This window comes from Manihot esculenta, chromosome 13 (genome assembly GCF_001659605.2).
Source record: "Manihot esculenta cultivar AM560-2 chromosome 13, M.esculenta_v8, whole genome shotgun sequence".
NCBI lineage: Eukaryota > Viridiplantae > Streptophyta > Magnoliopsida > Malpighiales > Euphorbiaceae > Manihot > Manihot esculenta.
In genome coordinates, this window is record NC_035173.2 from 22,281,853 (window position 1) to 22,295,499 (window position 13,647).

The 13,647-nt window shown below is 36.3% G+C and overlaps 1 protein-coding gene across 1 annotated transcript; it reads left to right on the forward strand.

The window, feature by feature from the left end:
- Positions 1 to 560: 560 nt before the first annotated feature.
- LOC110630461 (heavy metal-associated isoprenylated plant protein 23) lies at positions 561 to 1,473 on the forward strand. The gene is made up of 2 exons (XM_021777972.2): positions 561 to 893; positions 1,046 to 1,473. Exons 1-2 carry the CDS (start codon positions 839 to 841, stop codon positions 1,342 to 1,344), a joined length of 354 nt encoding a protein of 117 aa, XP_021633664.1. The 5' UTR covers positions 561 to 838; the 3' UTR covers positions 1,345 to 1,473.
- The last annotated feature ends 12,174 nt before the right edge of the window (positions 1,474 to 13,647 follow it).

Sequence of the window (13,647 nt, forward strand, 5' to 3'; positions counted from 1 at the left end):
CAAAAATTAGATATTAAATAATTAACCACAAAGATTAAAATTCTAAGTGACATGTGACTTAAAAAAAAAACAGATCAAATGACGGATTTAACATTTTTTATTTATTTTTTTTTATAATCATGCTTGCAAATAGATCACACCATATAAAGGAATAATAATTAATGTGCTTAAAAGTTTTTTAGGCCAAAAATGGATATGAAATAAAGGAGGCTTAATGCAAGATGGATTTTAATCTTTATACAAAAATTTAATTATCATTATATTTTTATAGTACATAGTTATAAATTTTTTAAGGTTAGCTGTCAATGTTAATGATAAAAAAAAATTAAAATGTCAATTGAAATTTTATTAAAAATAAAAATTAAATATTTTTTTCATTCCATAATTTTTATTTATTTATTTATTTGTTCTTGATTAGTTAGAAGGCAAGAAAAGAATCCATTATTGAATATTTTGCAAGGAAGTTCCTTGTAACTTCTCTTTTCTAGCTACCCACTGTTGTAATTTTTCTTTTGTCTGCTGCTATAAATTTTCCTTCTCACAAACCAATCACTCTTGTCTCTCTTCCTCCCTTTCCTTTGTTTTTCCCTAGAAACTACTCTCTATTTGTTTTCTTTTTTACTTTCTGTGAAGCTCTTGAAACTCTTGATTCTACACTTGTTTCAGAAGTCTTTCTAGACCCATTTTCTTCTTTCTCTTGTAGCATCATAATACCCAAAAAAGGAAAAAAAAAAAGGGGGTTGGAGGGACTTTGGAGTATTTGTCTGATTTAGTGGGAAGCAATGGCCATAAACGCAAGAAGGAGAAGCAATTACAGACCGTAGAGCTGAAGGTGAGAATGGACTGTGATGGCTGTGAGCTCAAGGTCAAGAATGCCCTTTCTTCACTAAGTGGTAATTCCATTGCCTTCATTTCTCTTTGTTTCATGCTTTTTCAAAGTAAAGTTTACATACTCCACTGTTATAACTCCTAAGTTGGTGTACTGCTTGTGTAAATTAACCATACTTGAGTCTTATGAGTTATATTTTGTGGTATATTTTCGCAGGAGTTAAGAAGGTAGAGATAAACAGGAAACAGCAGAAGGTGAGTGTAACAGGGTATGTTGGTTCAAACAAGGTGTTGAAGAAGGCTAAATCAACAGGAAAAAAAGCTGAGATTTGGCCTTATGTTCCTTACAATTTAGTGGCTCAGCCTTACATTGCTAAGGCTTATGACAAGAAGGCACCTCCTGGTTATGTCAGAAATGTAGAAACCACAGCAGACATTGGGACTGTCACCAGATATGAAGACCCTTATATCTCCATGTTTAGTGATGACAATCCAAATGCTTGCTCTATCATGTAATGAAACCCTAACCAAAATTCCAATGTATTTTATTTTTTTAATTTTTGTTTGGTATTATAGTATTGTGTTTCATTAGTGTAACTTCTGAGCAGATTGGTGAGTTCATGAATGTTTTCTTGCTTTGCTCTTTGGTCTGGACTTGTTCTGTTTTTACCCATTTTTGGTCTTTTTGAATGCCCTTATCATTAATTAATCTGTAATTTTGCTGAATCAGCTGGGAGTGTGCATGTGGTGCCCCCGAAGACAAATTTTTTTAAGGAAAAATTACTATTCAGTTAATTTAGCTTGATTTCAAAAAATATATACATTAAATATCTTTATATTTTTTAAAAATTTAAAAATTAATCATTTTGTGAGTTTTAGATATAATTATTTATTATTTAATTTTTTAGGAATTAGTTATTAAGTTATAAAAATATATTAAAATATTTCTAAAAGTTTAAAAAAATCTACTAATTAATTTTTTTTGTTAGTTTTAATAGTAAATTATTTATTATTTAATTGAGAATTAATTTTTTAATTTTAGAAAATATATTAAAATATTTTTAAAATTTTAAAAAATCTATTAATTAATATCTTATTTACTGTTTAATTTTTATAGTATAAAAAAATTTACTAATAATTAAATTTTCAATTTTAAAAAATACATTAAAATATTTTTAAAGTTTTAAAAAAAATTTACTAATTAATTTATCCGTATTGAATGATATTTTTAGATTTTTTTCTTTATTTTTAATTAATTAAAAAATAATAAAAAGATTAATTAATAAATTTTTTAAAAATTTTACATATGTTTTTAATTTATTTTTTTTTATGCTTGCTCTCTTTTAAATAGAGCGATACTTCACATAAAATTATCTTTATCAAGCAATCCAGCAAATCTTCATTATGCATGTAGTCGCAAAATCACCAATCAATTAACTGATAACATCCTTATCAAATAGTCGGCCACATTAGTACCAAATTTTCAGGAAATATTATACTTAACTCCACCTTCTTACAATATAAAAGTTAACGATCACAAAAACAAAAGTTAACGATCACAAAAATAAAAGTACACAATTCTTATACAACTACTTTTGTATTCTAAGCAATTTCTTATACTCGCACTATTCTCTAGTTTACTGACTTGAGTGTCGGAGTGACTGCTGTACGTGCCAACCACTTCACTATTTTTTCTCTTGCAGATTGACTAATAACAATACAACTCTTTTTTTTCAGTCACATTATTTGGTTCATTGCCGGAAACTAAATTGAATTCTCTCTCTTTTTTTATTTGGATTAAAATCAGTCTCTTATCCCTTTTCTCTGAAAAAGAAATCTTTCTTTTTATCTCTTTTGAAATGGTCGACAATTCACGAGCAGTTGCTAAGGTTGCTACCAATGAGGGCACTATCATCTCTTCCACTTCTGGCAGTGGACAAAACACACCCTTTATGGTCAACGAAGTAGATCTTAGTAATATGAACAATGAGAAAATGCTCGAATATATCCAAAGGTTGCAGGCTACTCTTGAATAGTATAAGGCTCGGGGGGAGGCGTCATTCATGGTTCCTAGGGGGAGGGAGGAAGCCTCCGTAGACACCTTAAGGACTCGGACACAGGTGATCAAGATGCAGTCGAAAGGGAAGGCTAAGTTCGAAGAAAATGAATCAGACGAGGCTTTGAAAGGTATCGATTGAAAGCTAGTATGGGTTGTTCAAAGGTACCTAAAGGAGAAAGAGGAGGACTTTGGTCTAGATGGTGCCTTCACTCTTTCAGAGGAAATCTTAGCAGGAACTTTCTCAACCAAATTCAAGCTGTCTAACTTGGACAAATATGATAGAACAACAGATTTCAGAAGTCACTTGGCGATCTTTAAGATGACTATGCAGTTTTAGAATGTCAACGACTTCATGTTGTGCCGAGTGTTTTTGTTAACATTCACAGGTTTGACTCATAAATGGTACCAAGATATGAGCCTCGGTTTAATTCAAAACTTTATACAATTTGCTATGTTATTTAAGTCCAGATTTATTACTTATATACCTCCTAAAAAGCTCTTTTTTGACTTGCGGAAGTTCTGCCACAGAGAGGGCGAGTCTTTAAGGAACTTTATCTCACGGTTTAATATAGAAGCAATACAAGTGAATGAGTTAAATCATGAGATAGTGTGTGAAGTGATAGAGCACAAATTAGTCCATTTTATCTTAATATTATTGATGATTATTTACATGATTTCTGCTTAATTTAGTGCTTTTGATATTATTTTGCAGAAAATGGTGTAAAAGGACATTTTGGAGAAAATCTCCCTAAAACTGCCTTAATTGGAGCAAAAGAATGCAAGCCTGCCAAGTTGAAATCAAGTCAAACTAAATAAGGAAAGTTCTAAATAAGGAAAGTAGCAAATATGGAAAGAACATTCAGCCAAGGCAATTTGAAATTCAAATTTCAAAACTCCAAGTAGCCTTTTCCTTATTCAAGAAGCCAAGTTTCAAGTTGCCATAAATGAATAGCCAAATAAGGAAAGCATTTTGAAATTCAAATCTCCAAAATTCATATTCAAATTTTGAATTTCAAGATTCAGCTTAGTAAGGAAGCCAAATCCCAAGATCACATGTTTCATGCCATGCACATTCAAAATTCAAATTGCAAAAGGAGGCTCCACCTTCCTTAATTGTGCATGAGCGGCAAGGATAGTGTGAAGACAAGTCTTGGGCACCTTGGGCAGTATCTTGAAGACACTTGGGCAGCAAGCAAAGACCAAAGGCCCCACTCCTTGCACTTAAACACATGCCCCACGTTTTTCCCTTCTCACATGTGCATGGATGGCACATCTTGGACCAAGGGCATTTTGGGTAGCCTCTTGAAGTATTTTGGGCAGCCTCTTGACACCTTGGGCAGCCTCTTCACTAATTAGGAAGCAATTATCATCTAGGGCAACACTTTTCAAGTATAAAAGACACATAAGGAGCCTCCCCATGCCCTTTCAAGCCCCCTTGGAGGCACCTACGGGATTGCAAGTGGCCACTTAAGCAAGTATCTCTTGAAGTCAAATAAGCTCTTTTTGCTCTAGATCCTTTATGTCCACTTAAACTCTTACTCTAGACCCCTATTTGAATCATTGCAGTGAAGAATATATGCATCAAGGTTACTCACCTTCTTTCCTTGTTTCTCTTTACTTACCATGGCTAGGATTTGTTTTCCTCAAGAGAGACATTGCACATGCACATAGTCCTGTTCAATTAAGATTTTTTTTTTTAGCTTTCAGAGTGATTTTCCCTTTACTTGAAATACTTTATTCAGCTTTTTGCACATTTAATCTTGCTTGAACAAGTCACCAACCTTTTTACGTGAAAGTACATATTGGTGATACCCACCTCTAGTTACTCAGTTGGTCACCTATTCAAGTGGCTACTAGCTCTGTTCATAGTCAATGACCATTGGAACAGTTTTCAATTTGTGCTTTGAAGTTTCTTTTGCCATTGCCGAATTGCATTCTCTTCAACGGATTTGGGCAAATCAACACTAATTGCTAAATCAAGTCACATTAAGTTCATTCACACAATTTTCAATTCATTCTCTCTAATGAAGGTCATCAATATATTTTTCACCATGGCAAGCTCAAAGATTCAATTCAAAAGGCAATTCCCAAAAATGAATACAACTCACTGCAATTGATTCAACTTAAGTTTAAAGAGTCATCACATCAATGGGGTCATGGAAAGAAAGCTCATCCAACACAATCTATAAGTTTGAGTAAAGCATCTCAAAACTGAAAGAGAAACTGTGGCTACATGTGTGTGTTATTGAAAGCAAAAATAACAAAAATGAAAAAAATTTTGCCTAATGCAAGCAAACTAAAGATTAAAGCAAAAATAAACTTAAAAGTAAAAATTCATAGATATGCATCCCCACACCTAAATCATGCATTGTCCTCAATGTATTGGAAATATTAAAATGCAAAAGAAACTGAGTACTCCCCTGGGTGTGGTGTGCATGGTGCGATCCTCTTGATCAAGGCTCAAGTAATTGGAGAAGGAAAAAGCGTCCCAACTGCATTGAGCAAAAAGTGTAGCATTCCTTTTGATTTGGTCATAGCCCATCCTATTTTTTTCATGTAATCATGAAACAACATGATTAGCTTCTCTTTTTTCAGATGAGGTGTGCCTCTAGCCCTTATGTTTGCATTTTTGAGCACTTCCAACTTCAATTCATATCTCTCCATAGCTAGCTACAATTTAGTACTTAATTCAGGCAAAACAAACTCTACCTTATCCGGAGATTTGGGAAGGCATTGGTCTGCATGGTCCTTTGGTTTGGGCTCTTGAACTTCCACTTGTTCCTTGTGAGCATGGGCTGTTTGTGTTGGTTGTCTGGCTGAATTGGTTTTCGGTTCCTCTTTCTACGCAGGACTTACCTGAAAGGGATGATTGTCTTGCGGTTCAAGCTAAAGACGCGTGCCTGGAATGCTCTCTGTCTGTGCAAGGTTGATCTGCGCACCAAGCTGAAGTGGTGCGATATGCTTTTATTCATTCTGCGCATGGCTGCAGTCCATCTATTGGATGCAACAGTCAGTTTCTTTCAGTTCTGGCTCTTTTTGGCTCTCTTCCCTGCATAGATCATTATTTAGTATATCATCTTGATTCATATAAAAAATTTCTTGGCTCATACAATCAATGATATCTAAATCAACAATAGGTTCTGTTTGATCGGTTTGTTTGGGCAAACAGTTTTCTGTTTGTTTTTCTTCAGCAGCTTGTTCTTGTACTTGCGAACTTTCATCATCTTCCTCATCATCTTGAAGTTCTTGCTCTCTTCTTAACATGCATGTTTGCTTTCATTGAGGTGGCCAATTGTCCTATGTCCTGTAGCATGCTTTGCATGGAACTTACCATTGTTTCTATCATCTTTTCAAGGTGCTGGATGGAATTTGGAGGTTCTGGTTGGGCTTGATATCCTTGATAATTCTAGTAGTCATTATCCCATGCATAACTGTAGTCTGGACAGTCTCTCCAACCTGGATTGTATGTGACATAGTAGGGCTCATGTCTTGGCTGTCCATAGAATCCTCCAAATGTATGTACTTATTGGTCATACTCATAACGTGTAGGACATTGATCAGTTAGGTGTCCTACATATGAACAGATCCCACATGGCCTTGGTAGCTGGAATGCTTGAAGCTGTAAGAACTATTCCTATGGCAAAATCTTTCATAACAGATGTGAGTTGAGAATAGAGAACAGATGTACTTACCTCATCCATGATTCAAATCTGCGATGGTGACTTCTTCAGAGGCAGATTCGGTGGTGCTTTTTTTTTTGTCCTGAAAGAAAAACAAATAAGTTAAATCAACTCCCCGGCAACGGCGCCAATTTTTGACTCGCGGTTGTCGAAGCCGGTCAAAAATAACCTTTCTGGTTATCAACAATTTTACAACTGTAGATAGTGGTGAAAGGATCGAATCCACAGGGAATTGAGAACTTACCAATTTTTCTTATCAAGACCAAGAGAATTAACTGAAATAAAAATAAACTGAAAGAGAAATAAACTGAAACGAGAACTAACTGAAAGCAAATAACTGAAAGAGAAATAACTGAAATGAGAATTAACTGAGAGAAAATAACTGAAAGCGGAATAAACTGAAAGCAAATAAATTGAAATGAGATAAATCTGAAACCAACTAAACTGAAAGTAAAATGGGGGGGGGGTTTAGAGATTGATTCAAGAGATCTAAAACTGAAAGCAATAAAAGAAGCAAATAGTAAAAAGAAATAAAGAGAAATCAAATATGAGAAAGATCTAGCTGAAGAGTTGGATCCACTTTAGTTGTTGGGATTGATCATTGACACTTAGTTTCCCTTGATAGATTCAATAGATTAGTTATGGAGATGGAAGACACTTCTCACCACCATGTCTCTCCTTATGATTAAACTAATTAGGGAACGTCCTCTAATTAATTACTAATTAACAAATTGCCAAGGAACATCCTTGGGCCTTAGGCATCAAAACAATTGTTAATTGCATGAAGAGATAGAGAGATCCAATCCTAACTACTCAAACGCATGAGATGTCGTTAGATCATACAATTTCCTTAGTTTTTACACCAAGTGTTCTTATGTTTGAATAATCCAAGCAATTACGGACTTAAATCATCCAAACTAACATATTATTACTTTGCAATCAAGAATCAACGTAGATCTAAACAACAAAGCAATATTGAAATCAAGCATGAAATTGCACAAATATTGAACAACCAAAAGTTAAATAATGTTTGATCAAGTCTCCCAATCCATATAACAACTAAAGTATCACCTAATCTTCAACTAGAATAAAGGGTTTCAGCCTCTCATGGCTGAACCAAAAACCAAAAAAATAGAAAAAAGAAGAAAGGTAGAAGAAGAGATGTGGCCACTTGCAATCCCGTAGGTGCCTCCAAGGGGGGCTTGAAAGGGCATGGGGAGGCTCCTTATGTGTCTTTTTATACTTGAAAAGTGTTGCTCTAGATGATACTTGCTTCCTAATTAGTGAAGAGGCTGCCCAAGGTGTCAAGAGGCTGCCCAAAAGACTTCAAGAGGCTGCCCAAAATGTCCTTGGTCCAAGATATGCCATCCATGCACATGTGAGAAGGGAAAAACGTGGGGCATGTGTTCAAGTGCAAGGAGTGGGGCTTTTGGTCTTTGCTTGCTGCCTAAGTGTCTTCAAGATACTGCTCAAGGTGTCCAAGACTTGTCTTCACACTATCCTTGCCGCCCATGCACAATTAAGAAAGGTGGAGCCTCCTTTTGCAATTTGAATTTTGAATGTGCATGGCATGAAGTGGGAAACATGAGATCTTGGGATTTGGCTTCCTTACTAAGCTGAATCTTGAAATTCAAAATTTGAATATGAATCTTGGAGATTTGAATTTTAAAATGCTTTCCTTATTTGGCTCTTCATTTATGGCAACTTGAGACTTGGCTTCTTGAATAAGGAAAAGGCTACTTGGAGTTTTGAAATTTGAATTTCAAATTGCCTTGGCTAAATGTTCTTTCCATATTTGCCACTTTCCTTATTTAGCTTGACTTGATTTTAACTTGGCAGACTTGCACTCTTTTGCTCCAATTAAGGCAGTTTTAGGGGGATTTTCTCCAAAATGTCCTTTTACACCATTTTCTGCAAAATAATATCAAAAGCACTAAATTAAGCATAAATCATGTAAATAATCATCAATAATATTAAGATAAAATGGACTAATTTATGCTCTATCATGAAGCATTGAAAAAAGAAACACGCACTGTTAAGTTCATGGATTTCTTAATAAAAAACCCAGCTGCTACATACCAAAAGTTGATGGATAAAGCCTAAAAGTATATCAGACTGGGTGATGAGGTCCAAGCACTGAAAGAGGACAAGTGGGTGAACCAAAAGCAAAATCAAAAGTAGGAAAGGCAAAGATATGAAGGAGACTACAAGAGTTATCCCGTCTCCCGAATGAGGAATGACCAAAGTAAGTATAAGAATTATACTTCATTAAATGACTCACGGACACGTATAGTAATGTGGATCAGAAAAATGACAAGGAGGTCAAGTGGCCTCCTAAGCTCAATCCCAATAAAGCAAAAAGGCGAGACAGGACCAAGTATTGCAGTTTTCACAAAGACCACAGACATACAATAGAAGAGAGTCGGAAACTGAAAGATGAGATTAGGAGATTGATAAGGGACGACACTCTTTGAAACTTCACTAGAAAGGGAGGAGAGGAGACTTGAACTTGAGCAACAACTTGCGAAACCACCCTTGATAGGGAACCTGTGGGGATTATTTATATAATTGCAGAAGGACCCAGTGATGATCAGAAAAAAAATAAGCGAATTATAGGAGATGTAACAGGCGGTTTGGTAAAATGGGCGAAAACTAGAAAGGACCATTTAGGACCTTGAAGGTTATTCGTATAGGGTTTTATAAGCTGGCCAAGTTAGATGACCGAGTCATTCCCCACTCATGGAATATATGTAATCTAAGAAAATTTTATCAATAATAGTTAACGAAGTATTTTTTGATGTATTGTGTTGTTCAGTGATAAGGAACAATGGGGTTAGCTTCTTCAAAAAAAAAAAAAAAGATTAAAGAAATTCATGCTAGGCCACAAGTTGGGTTTTGTTAGGCCAAATGACGGGGTGATGGTCCCACTGTGCAAGACCAAAAGTGGGTTCCACAAAGCTAGAAGACTGGGCGTTAGTCCCACTATGCAAGGCCACAAGGTGGATTCCGCCAGGCCAAAAGATAGGGCGTTGGTCCCACTGAACAAGGCCACAAGGTGGATTCCGTCAGGCTAGAAGACTGTGTTAGTCCCAATAAACAAGGCATTAATACCAGACCACAAGGCCATGAAGACCGGGTATTATTTCCAATAAATAAGGGCATTCATGCCAGGACACAAGGCCATAAAGACCAGGTGTTAGTCCCAATAAACAAATGCATTTATGCCAGGCCATAAGACCATGAAGACCGACCGGGTGTTAGTCCCACTCAATAAGGCCATAAGATAGATTCCGCCAGACCATAATCTGAGTATTAGTCCCGTTAATCAAGACATTTTATGCTAGGCCATAAGGTGGGAATCCATTAGGTCATAATCCGGGTATTAGTATCGCTAATTAAGGCATTCATGCTAAGCCATAAGGCGAGTTTTGCCAGGATCAACTATCGGGTGTTAATCCCATTTAAAAATTTCTGAGGCATTTGAGGCCCAAGCCACAAGAAAGGTGTTTGCGATCGAGTGTTAGCTGCAAGTTTATAATAAATTCTATAAGGTATCTTAGGCCCAAGGTGGGCATCCGCTAGACCATATATTTGGGTGTTAACCCTACTATTCAAAAGTTTTCAAGTTATTTATTTTATTACCACCATGATGGTCAGGTATTAATCCTTTAGCAATCTTTTAAAGAGATCATTTAAGTCTTGTTGACAATGATAAGACAAGATTTATGGCTAAATACTGATCATACAAAATTGTCAAAATAAAAGTTTTTTTTTTTCATTCAAATAAAAAAGAGTATTACAGGGCAAGAAGGACATCATCAGTCACCTCCCGAGCTTCTATTACAGGTTCATCATTGGCTATTATTGTAGAAACTGGGCCAAGAGGGTTGTCTTCAATTATCCCTTCCTCGTCTCGCCCACCCTCATCCTCATCCTCCTTATCAAGGAAGATGTCGTCGATTCAGGAGAAGTCTTCTACAAGAAATCACTTGAGAAGCTCCTTCTTGATAGAGTCTTGACCTTGTACGAACATCTCTTCACCCCAGGTCACCGTCTCTTGAAGTACTGTTTCAAGCCTAGCGATCCTAGCAGAGGCGAACAAGGCCTCCTTAGCTTGAGACTGCAGTTCTAGTACTTAGCGATGAAGCAGGTCCACTTGATCCTCGGTACTCTATGCTCAATTCTCAAGGGCCAGTTTGGAAGCATTGGCCTCACCTAGCTTAGCCTGGAGCTTGTCCACTAACTCTAGAGTCTCCTTCATGGTGCCTTCCACCTCATCAACCCAAGTCTTTAGCCTTGACCATTCCTCGGCCAAGAGTCTTATATCTGTCTCTTAAGCCTAGAACTCCCACCTTAGGATCTTGTTATGCTCTTTGGCCATATACGCATAGAGGGTACTCTCCAAGGCAGAATACATGACGCTGTCAAAAAGCTCATCTCTCTCGACCTCGTTCAGGTGATGATGGTCCCCAAGCCTCAAAGCATTCTTGGTTATTAGGACGGTCAGATTGGGCTCGTCAAGAAAGGAGGTCGTTTGGGTTAACGCCAGCGCCAACTGTTGGATGCTACGAGGCTACGAGGAATTGACCCACACATTTGCAGAAATGGGCTCAGCATGGACGTCGACTGTTGCAGAAGATAGGGACTGCGGTAGGGGCACCCCTCGTAGAAGACTTGGGCTGAGAAGGGGCTGACTCTTCTACTGCAGAAGGGTTGGTGGAGGTGGGAGCATGATTGCTGCTTTCGCTCGGGGAGCACGCTTAGGTAAGGGACCGGTCGCCCTAGCAACAGTTTTGTCCTTGCATGCAGTATGAGCTACCTCAGCAAACCTATTCTTCTTTCTAGCCATATCTAATGGTTTCGATGGAAAGATTTAAATACGGCTCGATAAACAGAGCAATCATCATTAATGTTAGGAAATCTAGAGATTACTGCAACCCAAACACGCAGCGAAAAAATTAAAAATCTCTGATTTCCTTCCCGGGATCCATGTACCTCGTTTAATTTGAAAGGAAGGATAAGCTACTAACCTGTTAGACTTGACGAGAAGATACAATCCCGGACTCAAGGTGCTGCTTTTTCAACGAACACTCGCTATGGTATCCACACGAACATCTCTTATCCTTCTAGAGTGCTAGCTCTCTTAAGATGGATATGCTGTTGTGTTTCAATCTGCAACTCAAAAACGAATTCACTAAAATGTTACTTCCACTTCGCAGAAGCAGTTTTTATTAGTTTTTAGTCTTTTGTTTTCCCACAACTCTTTTCGTGAAAGAGTTGTGTTCATAACCCACTATCACGATCTCGCAGATACTCAAATATCTTATGTGATAGAGTTGTGTTTATAACCAACTATCACAATCTTGCAGATACTCAAATATCTTATGTGATAGAGTCCTTTATCTGTAACAGTTACAGATAAACTGCATATCCTTTTAAATATTATTATCTTATAATAATAAATAATTAATATCAATAATAATAACACTTTATTATTATTAATTATATTAATGGGCTTCAGACTTTTAGCCCATTAATATGATATAGCACATCAACAACGTTCTTTTGTGTGTGACCCAATAGGCTCACATTAATTGGCAATAGGCCCAGTCCCACAAGGCCCATAAATCATAAGCGGCCTTTAGCAAGACATTATGACTACCCAATTAATATGAGGATCAATAGTCTGATAAAGCCTAATAAATAGAACATGTATTAATCCCTTTATCACATAATATCTAGTTTGAACATAAGTCATGATCAATGTAAAACTTATAATGTTCAAACTTATGATTTCTCGATCTCTAAGTAGACTGATAAAATCAAGCGATATTGATCACACTATCAATTCATTTGAGCATGGTCATGCATTCCTCAGTCTCACTTATCGAGGGGCCCAGAAGATATCTTTCTCAAAGAAAGGGACAAATTCTATCTTAATTGTTCAATTTCCTCTACATAATTTCTATTATGCTCAATCATAACCTTTGTGATTGTCCGATTAAAGACAATGTTTGGTTATGTCAAAATATAATAATCCTTATGTTGGAAGTTATGACAATCTCAAGTTAAAGGATTAAGACATAACTACTTTGAGATTCACTTATGATAATAACCCATGTAGTAATCTCAGTGCAGGTCCATCCAATACTTTGTTCTGTAACAAGTATCTATGATTATTGAATTATATCAACATATACATAATCATCTCATAATTATTAATCAATAACCATACTAGTTATATTTTATTATTATCAACATAATAATAAGTAATCAGAGATATTAATCATTATTATGTAACATGTAAACAAATAATAATGATAATAAAAATCTCTTTTATTAATAACCAAAATGACATACAAGCAGATTTAAGATAATAGTCTAGGACAAATACACTAACAATTAATGTGTAGGAGCATGTAAAGCGACGCTAACAGAGAAAGGCCAATTTAAGTCAGCCATGTGCCCCAAATCGTGAAGACAACTACCACATTTGAATCTCAAGAATCGAAGATCAGCGGGAGACCTCTGTTGTAACACAATAATCACCCAAAGTAGGCCTTGAGCTACCATAATAAGACAGGGCTATTTGGCAAGAGTCTGATAAGTCGATACACGGCCCATCTGAGGAAAGAAATATCAGAACACCGTAGCGCCCGGTTCTTTATCGACACTCGTCCTCTCCTAAATAGGACGATTCTTCACATAAAGTTACCATTATCAAGCAATCCAGCAGATTTCCATTACGCTTGTAATCGCGGGATCATTGACCGATTAGCTGGTGATATCTCTTATCAAATAACCGGCCATATTAGTGCCAGATTTTCAGGAAATGCTATACTTAACTCTACCTTGTTACGGTATAAAAACTAACGATCACACAGACAAAGAAAAACAATTCTTGCACAACTACTCTTATTTTCTAAACAATTCCTTATACTCACCCTATTCTCAGTTTACTGACTTAGCGTTGGAGTGGCTGTTGTAGCGCCAACCACCTCACTCTTCTCTCTTGTAGATTAACCAATTATAACACAACTCTATTTTTTAACCAATTATAACACAACTCTGTTTTTTAAC

Excerpts from the sequence above, each read along its gene's own strand:
- LOC110630461 (XM_021777972.2), top strand. The coding sequence starts at position 839 with ATGGACTGTGATGGCTGTGAGCTCAAGGTCAAGAATGCCCTTTCTTCA. Across the intron at positions 894-1,045 it reads TGCCCTTTCTTCACTAAGTG|GAGTTAAGAAGGTAGAGATA; the intron begins GTAATTCCATTG and ends ATATTTTCGCAG.